Genomic DNA, 15,974 nt, shown 5'->3' with positions numbered 1-15,974 from the left:
CAATAGCTGAATGAATCTCTCATGTGAGATACAGTATACCTCTTTGAGTACCAGACAAACAGGGAAGGGCCAAGAAGCATCTGATTGGCTACTGTTGGGTGAAGAATTCTGGTTTACAGAGACCTTGCTCTCATTCAGCAAAGCAATTTGTAGGTTCTTGGTCTGCAGCTTGATTATTCAAAATATTTGATCATATTAATCTTCAAAACAATCAACTTTTATTTATCCGGTTGCTTTTAGGGAATTGACTGTTGGTTCACTTCCTTTCAATTTTTTAACAAAAGTCTTTAATTGGACCTTACGGTGTAGGATTATCTGGCTGCTTTGGGCAGGAATTTTTGGGGACTATCTCTAATTGGCCACGAGAGAGTCCTTTCTCTACCTGCTTCGTACTGCATCAGAGAACTTGGCCATATTTAAATAGTTATTGATTTTTATTTATACCCACCTTTCTCCCCAGTGGGGATTCAAAGCAGCTTACATTGTTCTCCTCTCTTTCATTGTGATCTGGTTAGAGGAATAGACTGAAAAGGTCCTAACTAAACAAGTAGGCATGAAGCCAACATTGGTGCTGGCTAGATTCAGAACCAGGGTGGACTCATCCCAAATTTTGGTAGGCCATTTGCTGGCGGCAAGTTGTGCCAGAATGAGGATTGGTTATTTGAAAATAAAGAATGTATATTTTTATGTTAAGTGTTCCAAGTCACCATTGGACAAGAAAGTGCAATATGAACAAGCTATTGTTTTAACTGATAAACCTCAGAAGATGTATGTTGTATGTTAATTATGTTGGAGGAGGATAGTGGTTCAGGTATGGTTTTTGCCCTCATCCTTTTAACATCCTTTTTTCACATTGTTTGGATGTGGTAGAAAAGAGCTTCAAGCAATGCTCTCTGCTTCTTCCAACCCTGAACTATGTCCTGGTAACTATGGCAATGATTTTTTAAACAGTGTGCGTGGTTTGAGAAAGAAAGCAAGGTCTGGTCCCTACAAAGGACAGCTAGTGCAGCATAATCTAAACAATACTAGTAGGGTTATTAAGGTTACTGGTTGAATGTAAAGTATTTCAGATAACTTTTATGGGGACTCCACACTTGGGCTGAAAACCTTTTATGATGCTTTGCAAGGAATTCTTTAATGGCTGTGTTGCTTCTGTAACCCTTCTCCTTCCAACCTATCTGATGAGTCCTTGTATAGTGCTGGTGCCAAGGGCGTAGACTTTCCAATTTCCCAAGGAGGAACCAGTGACATCATGGGGAGGGGCCTCCATTGCCACTATCTATGGTGGCAGGGCCGTGGGGGGATTTAGGGAGGGGCTCCCTAGAAACAATGCCCCTGGGCTAGGCCAAACCTAGGAAAAGGTGGAAATTGGCCAGTGGTTATAGTAGTATCTCAGCTATCTCCTGCTGTGTCCTGTTTTTGAAATTCACTTTTAGGATAGTCATTTAAGATCTGCAAATATACATACCATGCGCATAGGACAAACTAATGGTCACAAATTTGACACCAAGAAAAGCAACACAGAAAAGCCTGTAAGGGAACATTTTTTGAAGTTTTCGTGGATGTTCATTTACAGGAGTCTTGTTTCTGCCTTATTCATAAGGGTGACTTAGTACTGAAATTTATTAAATTATGGCATCACAGATATGCCTTCATTTGGTATATGCATGGTTGAAGTCTCTGAGCCAGGGCAGAATACAAAACAGTTGTTGTGCACTCAATTTCTGAGCAATGTACAGAGTTCAGAGTAGTAGCAATCTTCTTCTCACTTCAGACTCATATCTTGTAAGTAAGCACAATCACATTTTGAGGCAATCAGAACTGTGCCGTGACTACAAAGAAAGCCCACAGTTATGCCACCTAGGATTTTATGTACAAGAGGTATCTTCAGCATCAGAAAGGACTTTCCTCTTTCTAATTACAAATCTATCCATTTGAATGGAATGGTGGACTGAAAACAATTCAAAGGAAAATGTTAGGATTCTGAAGGAGGTGAAGTTACATGTAAAAAATAGGAGACGGGTAGCCATGTTAATCATAGTATCAGAGAACATAGATTTCTAACCTGATTCTGAAGGGGGTCAAAGTTTGAAATAATACAAACACAAACCTACCTAAAAATAAAATTTAAAAAAATATTAGATGCAGTCTTAATATTTTGGCCTGTATGCATTAGATATTATATTTAGGTCTTTGGCAAATATGTGCAAATGTCTTCTGGGACAGGCTTCCTTGGGTTGTGCAGGCTTGTGCAGGTTGTGTGTCATCCCTGCAGCTTTTAGCTTTTTGTAATAGCATTTCAAATTTGCCAAAATGTTGCATATCTTTGTATCCAAACAGCCACCATGCAAGTAAGCCATAGTGCAATAATATATGCTTGAAACCAGTTCATGTTAGCTGTAGTTTCCAAGGTGGTGAACAATCATCAATACACACCTACTTGACCAACTCTTTAGAGCAGGGGTGTCGAACCCAACTGTTATGAGGGTTGGCTATGACATAATGCCACTTGGTCAGAACGGGCCATGCCTTGCCAGCCCAGATCGAGAGGTGGGGGGGGGGGGCTGCCTCAGCTGTCTCACCAGCCGGATAAGAGCTCTCAAGGGATCAGATCTGGCTCTTGGGACTTATGTTTGACACCTCTGCTTTAGAGTGTAGACATTTAAAAAAAAATGCTTAACAGGCTTGCTGGGGCCATTAATTAATTTAAAAAAGGAACTGGTTGAGCATCCACGTCAGCAAACGTAGAAAATCACAGGCTTGAAGACACAAAATCTCTGTCAACCAAAAGAATCCCCAAATCCTATAGCAATACATTTGCTGTAGTTTTGAAAGTGCTACATAACTATTTTTTAAATTAAAATCAGGCAGCGTTTGCTTAAGAACCTACAATAACCAAGGAAATAGAGAATGAATACTGATTGATCTTGCAGATTGAATGCATGTTTATTTTATTTTTCCTTCTAGTTTTAGCCTCTGTAGTTTTAGGATATTATCAAGCATTCTAATTTTACCTACATTTTGTTTTTGTTCGGATATTAATTAGTTATGCACCTTGATAATATTGCCATTTTAACCATTTAACCATTTTAATAGCAAATCTATTTTGCATTTGCTTTTATCCTTTACTATTTAACTATGCAATTTTGCTTTATTTGATTGTCTGTGACTGCAAATAAATTATTGATTGATACAAATGAAATGAAAATTGAAAGAAGAACTTAGGAGTGGCTGAATCAATCAAGGAGACAGAGACCCATCCCACACCCAGCAAAAAGCAACAGCAGCAAGCAAACAAACAAACCTATTTCAACAAGGGCACAGAGGCAATACCCTTCCCCAGTGTTCCATTTCCAAAATACAATGTAATGATAACATAACTTAAAAGTAAAATAAAATTTTCCCCCAAATATAAATTGGAGCCAAGCAAGTATGCTGAGCCCAACAGAGGCCTGGCAGTCTGACTGTTGCTGCATTGAAAGTGGGTGGATCCAGGCAGGGTTAAGACCTGTGTGAGCCTTAGGCACACGTCTTTTAAGGCAGTGCAAAAATCTTAATGAACACACAAAGACATACTAGCAAACATGAACAAAGCCCCAAAGAATCATAGAAATTGTAATATGACACAACAGGAAGGTAGGGCAGTCCTCTGCTTCAGCTGCCATTGTAACTGAGTCCCTCATGAGAGTTTATCAATATTGCCGGGAACTGGTGGGCTGGGGTGGGGGGGCTCAGCCCCCCTGTCATATCTAGGGGGGGTTGAGCTCCTCAGCCCTCCCCACCCCAAGTTTACGCTTATGGCTGGCGCACTGTCTCTCCATGATGCAAGAAGCTTTTCACAGAGCAGCTTCTGGGCCCTGTGGTCTCTTCACTGATGTAATATAAATGTGCCACTTTGACCATGCAAGGGAGATTGCACCTAACCCTGAAAGTGGAGCACAATTTAACCCAACTGTCAGGTTACTGTTTTATGCATTGAAGTGGGAGTACATTCCTGTTGATCAATAAGATTTTCTCACAGATGGATGTATGAGCGTGATGCCAGTCAATCTGATCATTAGATTCTTCCTCCAGCTCCAGATAGATAAGGTCTGCCCCTACTTAATGTGTAGCAAAGCAATTAATTGAAAAGATCAATATGTAAATGGTTTAGAATATCAATACAGAAATTATTTGGAATTGTAAAATTTAGTATATCTTCTGAACAGTTTTATAGGCTCTTGGGGATTAATAATTGATTTTATATGCAGTACACGCTAGCACTGAAATATAAACCGGATGAATCTGGTGAGGATTTTCAAGTGGCTGCTGCATGCTGTCTATTCTTTTCTTGTGCATCACTCCTTTTATCCACTTTAGAGCTGTTTGTGCAATCTCACTGTGTGAGAGTTATTCCCTTATTTTGCATGTACGCAGTGCAGATAACATTCCTAGGATACAAATGGCAGTGTTTGATTACCTCACACTTCAGTTTATTTTACAAAGACATTTGGCAGTATAAATTCTACTTTACTGAAGATAGGTTTCTGTAGAATATTTTCAGTAATCTTAAGGTTTCTGTAGAATATTTTCAGTAATCTTAACGTGTGATCAGTAGTGGGGTTAAAGAAAAACAAAAGGCTCTTCTTCTAGATTTAATCATGTTCCTTAATAGTCTGCTTTGCCCATTCTAGTTTAGTGGTATGTAAGACAGATGCATCACAGTAATTTGGGTGACAATTTCTGTATGTAAATGTAATTTATCTTCGCATTTGCTCTCTGAGAATGTGTGTTCAATTTCTCAGTTAATATCTGAGGGGATAGAAGTTCCTTAGGTGTGGAGTTCGTTTTGGTGATCTGATCCCTTCCAGATGTGTAAACTGTATGATAGGAAAGGAAAAATTCCTTAGGGTTTTATTTCAATCTGATACTAGTTTTCTGAGAATATATGGCAAGTTTTCTGCTCAAAGAAGCTGTCATGCTAAGATTGTGTCTGTTATTTATTGTAACAATCTGATTGCACCAAAGTAAATTGTTTAGCAAAAAGAGGTATACATCTGGGTGCTGCTCTTTCCATGTTCTGATGCTGTTAAATTTCCCTGAAGCTGTGACCAATTTGCACATTTTGCTCATTTAACAGTAATTTGTGGTGAAGAAGTGTGCTTGTGTTATTTACTGATGACTTTGTAACGGTCCTTTTTTTGTTGTTGTTTTTTCCTAGGACCGGAATCGGCCCTATGATACTTTTAACTTGCACTCTTTGGAAAACTCATTAATGGATATGATAAGGACTGATCATGAGCCTCTTAAAGGTAAACACTACCCTCCCAGTGGCCCACCAATGAGTTTCGCTGATATTATGTGGAGGAATCATTTTACAGGTTAGGAATATTCATATGTTCATACTCACTTTAAAAGAAAAACAGCTTTTTGCTGCTATATCGTTAACGTTATACCTTTTTTGCTAGTAAACAAGTTGCTAAATGTTTAATGCTACTCTTTGATTTCATAACCTCAGTTATCCAAGGTGAAGAGTAAGTATGCAATGTGGTTAATGATACAATAAGATGTTAAGTAATCATGATTTCTGTAGAGTTGTTTTTTCTGTTATAAAATATCAAGCCTTCAGTTTTAAGTTTTCATTTTAAAAACATGCACAATTGAAAATCTAACTATATTAATGTGAAATGGGTGATTATTTTTAGTATATTTTCATATGCTTGTTTTAAATATCTACCTGTCATTATAATGCCTCCTATATGAGTAAGAGACAGATCTCAAATGGTTGAGAACAGGAACAGAAAATGTTTGCATTTTTAACAAACTGAACTGCTTGATAGATACAATGAAATATTGATGATTTCTTCAGCTGAGCAGACCAGGCTGTTCTTTCAGCTTCAGTGATAAATTAAACTACGTCTAGTACTCATCATAAACCTTATGAATGAATGGTTTGAGCAGCTGTTAGTTTAATAATTCATACTAATGTCTACTACCACATCAGTCTCTTAAATCTTTAGTTAAACTTGAGTACTGCTGAAAATCTCTAGGAATTATTTAACATTGGGGACAGAGAGCATTGAAATGGTTTCAACAAATATTACCCCAACTATTATATAAACATTGAGATAATCACTATAATTGCTTATCAAACATGGGAATCAAACCCGATATCTAGTGGTTAGGGTTTGGCAGGGGGGTAAGAGGTCTTTGGTCTAGGAATACCTGGGATCTGACTACCTGGAGGCTAGCAGAGAGATCTAAGCCATCGCCATCTCTGACTCAGGATTAAATGAGATCTGTGCGCCATAAAGGCTGTAGCTGTAGTCATATCAAAGGGATGGTTTGTAGGAAGCTGAGCACTGGGCAAAGGATGGGTGGGACCTGGTGCTAAGAGCAGTGGAGTACTGTCCCCCCCCCCCCCCGTGGCCATGAAGAGTTAGGACTTGGAGCTTCACCTGAATGAAAACACCATTTGAAATAGCTCATTACTTTGGAGTGACTGGTTTAGAGGAAATGAACTTCCCCTTGATCTAAACTACAGTTTTTGCTAAAAAAAAAAAAAAAAGAGTCCATTAACTAAAACATTACAGTCTGAAATGCTGTGGCTGTGAAATACAGTAATTTATTTGGGAAATATCAGTTACATTCTGTTTTCCAAAAATGTTAGAGTTGTACCAGTAGCATTAAAAATGCTCCTGCAAATGCAGGTGGAAGGCTGGTTAAGTCTGTGTAGCCTGGAGCTTTAAATAATGTAAATAAGATGTGGTGGCATTTGTTGGCTTCTACCTTGATTCTAGAAGATCATTAACAATAATAATAACAATTTTTATGTGTATCGTGCCCTCCCCCGGCAGCGCCAGGCTCAGGGCAGCTAACATCATGTCAATACATTTACATAAACAATAAAATCATTAAATCATACATATTATGAACATATGTTAGCTCTGTACAGACTTAAATAGTCTAAGATGGCTGCTCTCCACTCATACAAGGCTCTGCATGTTCACATACATTATGTAGGCGTCTCTTCTCACACTTGTAGAATTTCGTACAGGAGGATTGCTGCTGTTCCAAGCTGTGGGCGCAAGGTATGAGGCCATTCAGAAATGTGGCATGAGCTTGCAGGGAGCTGTATGTTGTACTTTTCTTTGCCTTATGGGTGCGCAAGAAGATCTCTTGGGCTAAGACTGCTGACTGTAAAAGCTACTTTGACCTTGGGGCAGAGCCTGAGGATGGTGGGGTTTGGAGAGGGGAGGGATTTCAGTGCCATAGAGTCCAATCGCCAAAGCGGCCATTTTCTCCAGGTGAACTGATCTCTTTCAGCTGGAGATCAGTTGTAATAGCAGGAGATCTCCAGCTTGTACCTGGAGGTTGGTAATCCTATTTGACCTGCCCCATTGCTGGCAAGTTATATAAATTTAAACATAAAAGAATAAAAAGTGAGCTTGTGGGGAATGGAACAGCAAGCTTTGGTGCTGTTTAGAGGGACTTAATTCAAGTCCTTGTCTTTGCCTGGTGAGAAGATCATAGACTACCAAACCTAACCACATGCAACTGCAAATCAGGTTTGAGAACTCTGGTTGCCCCATTATGAAGCGAGAAAAATCCTCCTGCAGCTTTCACACCACTCAGCAACTCGATCTGCACCTTTCGGCATAGCTTTACATTTAGACAGGAATTTGTGTTTTCTTCACATTTTAGAAAACAATTGGGTAGCTAACCTTTTTTTTTTTTTTAAAGACTTTGGAACTTCATTGAATCCAATTGCAGGAGGAAATATTAACAAACTGAATGGCAACTTAGGCCTAGTTTTCACTGAGACGCATCTGCATCTTGACTGTGCCATCAGACTGCAGATGCAGGCTCACATTGTATTAAGCTCTTCTAGGCAAAACCCCCCCCAAAACCACCCAAACAGAAAGCGAGAATGTGCAGGAGAAGGTTAGTCTAGAAACCTGACATTTCCTCCCATATTTGTTTTCTTTGTGCAAATAATTTTTTTTGGAGAGAGGAGCATTCAGTCACGTGAGCCCCCACCTGCAGTCTGAAGTGATACATCTCTTAACAGATGCTCCTGACTCAGCAGGAACTAGGCCTTAGAAGCAGCTACTTGAAAAGTCATCTAGCCACATTAGGGTTGCCAGCTCCGGGTTGGGAAATACCTGGAGATTTTGGGGGTGGAGCCTGAGGTGGGTGGGGTTTGGGGAGGGGAGGGACTTCAATGGGTTACCATGCCATGGAGTCCACTTTCTAAAGCAGCCATTTTCTCTGGGTGAACTGATCTGTCATCTGGAAATCAGTTGGAATAGCCAGAGATCTCCAGCCACTATCTGGAAGATCTAACCCTAAGCTACATACGTAGGGTTGCCAACCGCCAGGTAGTAGCTGGAGATCTCCTGCTATTACAACTGATCTCCAGCCAATAGAAATCAGTTCACCTGGAGAAAATGGCTGCTTTGGCAATTGGACTCTATGGCATTGAAGCCCCTCCCCTCCACAAACCCCACCATCCTCAGGCTCCGCCCCAAAAACCTCCCGTTGGTGGTGAAGAGGGACCTGGCAACCTTACACACACAGTTTTAATATGGTCTAGAAATTGATGTGCCATAAAATTCCCTCCTGTCTAGAGGTCTTAAAGACAGGAATAGGGAGAAGTCAGGCAATTGGACTCTGTGGCATTGAAGTCCCTCCCCTCTCCAAACCCCGCCCTCCTCAGGCTTCACCCCCAAAATCTCCGGGTATTTCCCAACTCGGAGCTGGCAACCCTACTAGTGGTGTGACTTCTTCTTTTTTCTCAAGCATTGCATCACCTTCCATCCTTTCACTACCAGGGCTTTCTCAGCCAGAATTATCCCTGATGAATCTGGCTTGAGCGCCAAGACAATATTATCCTTAAATATAAAAATGTGATCTGTCCCTTTAAAGTTTCCAAGGGCAGTATGAGCCAGCAGTTAAAAAAGAACAGATGGACATACACATACGTATAACCTTAGGTGCGTTAACATCAACTTTTAATGCATAGTTACAGCGTCAAAGGCAATACAATTTTAGTTTGCAGGGCTCCTCAGTAGCACAGGTATGCCCATTTGAAGTGCATGTTTGACTCAACACACAAAGGATTGCAATTTACAGCATAATTTATTAATGTTCTTATTGCAAACATATATTTGAGACTGCCCCGTAGCTCTTTAACCTGTTTGCACGGTATTTCCTGGTCTGTAGCTTTTTCAGATATTCAGTTTTTAAACTTCAGGACTTGCTGTGATATTTTGGAGAGCCAAGTGATGGCAAGGCAAGTATAGCTCAGACTGGCTAGCTAGGGTTGCCAACTTCCAGGTACTAGAATTCAACACACACCTCGTGCTATTACTCCAAAGGTACTAAAACGAAACAGCACTGATGGCTAAATACAACAGGTAAGTGTTATTGAACAATAGTGTTCCCAGACCGTTGTTATAATGTATGCAGCAATATTACAATAAATTATTTTACTCTAAACAGTTGTCTCCAGATGTAATTATTCACAACAGTGAGCCAATATGCCATGCGTCTGAAAGAGGAGATGCAATTCTTCTGTTACATGGCAGGCGTCTTGCTTAATATCCACACAGAGGATTTTCCCGACTGAAGAAACCCCAGTGGTGAAATGGGTGTATTACCGGAAGCCTGTCTCATGGAATCCTGTGGCGTCTTCTTTGCATAACTCCATGATTATTGTTGCTCCAATAGGAGTATGGACTTTACAGAGTATGGACACTGTTTCAGAACACAGTGAGAGGTTTTTGTAATGTACTGTGGTATCTACTCCATGATCTGACATGATTTATGCATTATTGTGAATAATTACATCTGGAGACAACTTAGAGTAAAATAATTTATTGTAATATTGCTGTATACATTATAACAATGGTTTTGGAACACTATTGCTCAATAATACTTACCTGTTGTATTTAGCCATCAGTGCTGTTCTGTTTTAATAACTTCCAGGTACTAGCTGGTGATCTCCTGCTATTACCACTAATCTCCAGTCAATAGAGATCAGTTCACCTGGAGAAAATGGCCGCTTTGGCAATTGGACTTTATGGCATTGAAATCCCTCCCCTCCGTAAACCCCACCCACCTCAGGCTCCCCCCGAAAACCTCCTGCCGGTGGCAAAGAAGGACCTGACAACCCTATGGCTGGCTGTTAGCCTACTAAGTGAAGCTTAAGTCAAATATGAGGCACTCTGGCCATTCTATAGTGGGAGTACCTAGGCATGTTGAAATGCGACGGGCTTTGGAAAAGTCTTGTACTGCTTTTCCTATGATTATCTATCTTCACCAACAGCACTCTCTTGGTAATTTAGGTTATCTGATTATTATTATTTTTGCTAGGAAGCAGGTATTTTAGTCTTATTAGTCTTTTTTGTGTGTGTGTGGGAGAGTAACACTTGAATAGCACAGTATTTGAATAGGAAGCACAAGAATCAGCCAGAATAAGTCTTCACTCTGCCAAATACACAATCTTGGCAGGTTTTCCTGAAGAGTCAATAGGACTGCTTAGATAAAATGTCATTTTGTCAGGGGGCCATGTGAAAAATTCTCAGGACCTATGCTGCTTTGAAGTAGCCCCTCATCGATTTCTACTAGTTCCTTACTCTGTGCAATTGTGCCTAAGGCGGAATGTACTAAGATTATGTTTTGGGGAACATACAACCTAGTCTAGTCTAATTTGGGCATAGACAGAATCTCCCCTGAAGCTTGTGTTAAATGAATAGTTCTAGTCTCTTAACCTGCTCTAAATAAAGATTTAAGGAGGTGACAGAAGCAACGCTGAATGTCAAAATATTTTAGTGTCGGAGCTTTTATTCTCTCTGGTCTTTGCAAAGTGGTTCATTCATCTCCAGCAGCTTGGTGTAGCCAACTTCAAGAATCTTAAGTGTTTTTCTCATCCGAAAAACCTAAACATGAGTAGTGAACATTTTCTCAAGGTCTTATAGGTTAGGACAGAAGTGGTAGTTTAGCTGATAATAATTCACTAATCAAAATGTGTCTTAAGAATTATACAATTTGTGTATTAGAATATGTGGACTCCAGTTTGAGTCTTTAGAGAAAGCCCTGATTGCTGGGTCAGATACTACAACAGACAAGAGAAAAGGAGATCTAGGTGAGGTTTCCAAGTAGGTCAGATGTGGGACCTTTTCTCTGACTAAAGAGGAAGCAAGCCCTATGGTCCTACTTTCTCATCAGGAAAAATGATCTGAAACGCATTTATTAAAAGAAGTGGTGGGGTGCTCCTAACCATGACTTCCACTGGCTTGCTTAATGTGCTAGATTAGTACATTCGTATTAGCTCCTTCTTTAGAAGTACCACAGTCTTGTCATGCTAAAGCCAGTTGTTTGTCTATTGCCCATCCGATGGTGTCATGACTTCTAGTAATATAGTTTTTTTGAAGCAGATGTTATTTTACCATTGAAATCTATGTTTGGATCACAAGTTTCCCAAGTAGGGCTTGCACTAGTCAGTTGCCCAATAAAATATTGTCAGTTGACTGCAGCAAAGAATCCTTTTTTAAAAACAAAAAACCCCTCAAACATTCCTTGAAGCCAAAATGCCACCACGCAGGGGGGCAGCTTGCTTTATTTCATTACAGCATTATCAGTTAGTAAGGCAGGAGTGAGAGCTGCTTGCCTCGAGCTGTGCAGAAGTCAGAGGTTTGTGTACTAATCTAGCAATGTTTCTCCCACTGGCCACCTGCTATTATTGCCGGTATCTCAAAACAGAATGGATTAGATTTTTACCTACTTAACACAACTGACAGGGGCCCTCAGGAACAGCACAAGGGGTGAACTGGGGGTCTGCAGAGGGAGGGGGGATTGGAAAAATTACCCCCCTTACCATTAGTGGAAGCTTAATGAGCATCTAGACCTGTGTAATTATCTAGTTCAAAATACAAGTTGTCTAGCTAGTAATTATCAACGGTGTTATGGATTGAGAATTATTTCCTATCCAAATTCTTCTTTATCTTGAATTTTAAATAGCATGTATGCCGTCCTAGGCAACATTCAGCAGACCACTTGGCTAAGATTTGTCTTGGCTTTCTCATTTCCTACTTGTGCTTCACAGTGTGATTTCACATGTTTATTTCACTGGATGTAAACTGGAGGGGGGGCAGAGGAAGAAGAGGTAGAGCGCTGCTGTTTTGCAAGTCATACATTATCCTCCTGTCAGTCTCTTAATGCCAAATACATTCACAATGTACAGACAAGAGAAAATGAGATCTAGGTGAGGTTTCCAAGTAGGTCAGACGTGGGCGATTTTAACCATGTTTTTTGATTTTACCTGAAGCTATATGGGCAGTATTAACTTCTGAGTAGAGGTTCTGCCGATAATAGAATTGAGGAGTGCCTTCTTGTTTACTCCTCCTTGAAAGGGCTGCAACAGCTAGATGTATAATGTTGTCTCTGTGCTGTCTGCTGTATTTGCCTATCTTCTGAATAGAATCATAGAGTTGGAAGGGACCACCAGGGTCATCTAGTCCAACCCCCTACACAATGCAGGAAACTCACAACTGTTGGACCCAATTATCTATAAAAGTCCAATGAAGATAATAGGGAGGAGGTTGGATGAACTACAGCTCTTTTATTTGGCCAAAGCACATAACTGGGTGAACAGATCCCAAAACAGTCGGGAGGCTGTCACACCCGAGCAGAGGAGAAACAGTTCTCTTTATACCTTAAAGGCGGTTACATTTCAGTAAAAGATACATTCAACCATACAAGTCTTCAGTAGCATCATTGAGATCAAAGATACAAAGTCAGCACTTTCTCTTACGCATGCACATCTAACTAGCCATTTGCGTTCTCATAGAGGAACAAAGCAATCTATAAAGGCCAGAGAGTTCCTTGTGTGCTGGAACGGGGGAAGGGGAGCCTCTGTCTTTGGGTAGAGACAGTCTAATCGGGCTGTGTGTGTGTGCTTGTGATGCTTCTGCTTCCAGACAATGGAATGTGTGTGTGTATGCGAGTTTGTCAGGACACAACACAACCACCTCCCCCCTACACCCCCAGTGACCCCCACTGCATTTCCAGAAGATGGCCAAGATGCCCTCCCTCTCATTATCTGCCTAAGATCATATAGTAGTGTTGCTGCTTAAATTAAATTGAGTATGCCAGCTGACCCTGTTCATTCACACTTTCAAAAACAAAATATCCCAGTGACATCATTCTGTAATGCACCACAAAGGTGATCACAAACTTTGGCTGTCCCTGGTAGCCAGCTGTTGTTGGTAGTCATCATCAGTCCTGTTCTTCTCTTGAGGCCTCTGGCACACTCAAAAGATTCAGAGTAGCAGCTGAAATGGTCTTCCACTTGACACATGTTGTATAGGGGCGAATGGTGAGTTTTCAGATAGGTCCTTACTGTATGCAATTGTAGAAATCATTAATTGACCTTTCCAACATGTACACTGTAATCAGACTTGCCAGGCCTCTGAAGGAGGTGGGGGATCCCTTGCCCCTGGTGGAGCAGCAGCCGGAGGGGGGGAAATGGCTGTTGGCCACCAGCATGGCATCACTTCCTGGAAAACCTGGAAATGCCATCAATCCTCTCCAGGAATCTCTGGAGACTCTATGGTAAAATCATAGTTTCCAGTGATTCCTAAAGAGGATTGAAATCATTTCTTTCCCAGAAGTCACACCAGTAGCTCCCCCCAGTCTCCTAATTGTAATATCCTTTATACAGAGAAGATACTCACGTATGCAGGCGTTATTATAATCACGTTATAAGTAATAATCCTTAGAATGTGAATCATGGAAAATTCCAGCAAACCTTTATTATTCAGCAACTGAAATATACTGTGATAGGCAGAGTTAATACTTCAGTCCCTGTTGGAATGTACAAAGTCTCTTAACCCAAATCCAGTCAGCTGAGATCACGTGTCTAGAATTACACAGTTGGTTGCTAACCCTTTTTGGCTCAGGGCCACTTCTAGCTGTGGCTAGAAAGGCAAAACCTGATCATTGTGCACTTAGGCATAATGTCGACAGTGTTTTGAAACCTCTTTGCTTATACCTTTTTATTTATATGTGGTCTCTTATGAAATCTTTACTTTTCAATTATCTTTAAAGGTTTGTAAAAGGACATGGGTCCAGGGGCTTGAAAAGTTGGTTTTAGAACTCCTTTCCCTACTCGTTGGAATTTTGAGATCTGTCTAACTTTGTAATCAATTATTTAAGCCATTTCCGTAAATCTTCAGTTAAATGTAAGTTTCAAGAAATGCTGGCCGACACCTCAACTTCCATTTCAGGGGTTTGTGTAACTAGGGTTGCTAGATGGGTACTTACACAAACACACAAAATATACGATGTGGGACGTTTACTTCCACATTACATTTTATTTTTCAATTATTAATCGATTACAGATCACAGCCAACCATTTCAACATTTCAGTTTTGTCAGGGCTCATGACTGCAGTGGGAGGGGAGATTGACAGAAATCACCACCCCTCCTCCAAAACCAAGTTTCAGAAGTCTTCAGAACTGTGTGGATAAATATAGGTCATCCTATATCTTATATGGTTGCCAGGTTCCTCTTTGCCACCAGTGGGAGTTTTTTGGGCGGAGCCTGAGGAGGGCAGAGTTTAGGGAGGGGAGGGACTTCAATGTCATAGAGTCGAATTGCCAAAGCGGCCATTTTCTCCAGGTGAACTGATCTGAATCGGCTGGAGATTAGTTGCAATAGTAGGAGATCTCCAGCTAGTTCCTGGAGGTTGGCAACCCTAATATCTTATAAGAAATTTGTTCCTGACACACTACTGCAGAAGCAGGATCTCCTGGGTAGCAATTGCTACACATGTGTGCAAGCTGTCTCAGTGAGGCACGTTTGCAGAAGCCGCTCCACAAAGCTCTTCATTCTCAGATTCCAGGATCCAGGGCCTGAGCAGCATTAATTCTATCCATCTGCAAACCATATCCATTGAACTAGCTTGCAGGATGGTTGAAGGCACGTGGGGGTAGAGAGAAGGGCAGGTGAGAGTGAGACAGCCCAACAGTTATTGCAGACGGGGGTAGAAAGTCCAAACCTTGTGCTACAGCCTAGGAGGAGGAGGATAGAATAATAAACGCTGATGGAAGAGTGGCAGCCACTTAACGCAGGAGTGGTGTGAAAGAGGAGCATGTGATGCATGTGCGCCTTCCTGGGGTGCAGCCTGCCTTGCATACAAGTGATGGATGGCCGCTGGCTGGCTGTGCAAGTGTGGGACAAGGCAAGACAGGATGGTTGTGTGACCCAGCCCCCTCTCACAATCTGAGCACCAGCCATCTCCATCCTTGGCTATTGCCATCATCAGAGGCATAGCCTGTAGCAGCTGCCAAGGCGGGGGGAGGTAGGGGTAGCTGAGCCAATCTCACTCTAATCAGCAGCCTTTGTCTCTCGCTGTTGCTGAATGAAAGCTCAGGCTTGGAGTTCTGTCCAGTATTTTCTAAATTTAGTTACTGGACAGAAAGTTCAAATACTAGACAGTCCAGTTCAAAACCAGACAGCTGGCAACCCTATAAATTGTAACTTCTAGATAAACTACAGCTGCACACATCTCGTGTGGTAATTCTCAGGGCCAAGCTAGATGTGAAGCTGTTAGGGTTGCCAGGTCCCCCAGCCACTGGCGGGAGCTTCATGGAGGCGGGGCTGGGGGCAGCGGTGATCTATGCATGTTCAGTGATGTCACATCCAGTTTCACCCTGGAAGTGTTGGCATCATGCTGGGACACTCTAGCACTGTCCTCCAAAAAACTCTATGGGAACCATAAGAGTTTTTTGGGGGAGTGCTAGAGCATCCCCATCATGATGCCAACACTTCTGGGGCAGTGATGTCATTTTGCCGCACATATGGATCGTTCCCCCTTTCATCTGGCCTGCTTCTGCCCGCTGACCAGCTGAAGGTCAGCGGATAACCCGGTTAATTGGCGGGCGATTGCTCACCATAACCAAGCAAATGGGAACCCTAGATGGAGTCTT

General features: G+C 41.4%; 1 protein-coding gene across 6 annotated transcripts in view; it reads left to right on the top strand.

Moving 5' to 3' along the window:
• Positions 1-15,974, top strand: part of CPEB3 (cytoplasmic polyadenylation element binding protein 3) — a 91,754-nt gene that overhangs the window by 13,983 nt on the left and 61,797 nt on the right. For 4 of the 6 annotated variants that reach the window (XM_056850095.1, XM_056850093.1, XM_056850092.1 and 1 more), the window contains one exon: positions 5,201-5,360. In XM_056850095.1, the coding sequence (XP_056706073.1) occupies positions 5,201-5,360 (160 nt within the window). The remainder of the gene's footprint in view (positions 1-5,200; positions 5,361-15,974) is intronic. The other 2 variants (XM_056850098.1, XM_056850096.1) reach the window with 1 other exon arrangement.

This window comes from Euleptes europaea, chromosome 5, assembly GCF_029931775.1.
Source record: "Euleptes europaea isolate rEulEur1 chromosome 5, rEulEur1.hap1, whole genome shotgun sequence".
In the NCBI taxonomy this organism is placed as follows: domain Eukaryota; kingdom Metazoa; phylum Chordata; class Lepidosauria; order Squamata; family Sphaerodactylidae; genus Euleptes; species Euleptes europaea.
This window is presented reverse-complemented; position numbering and strand designations above follow the sequence as displayed.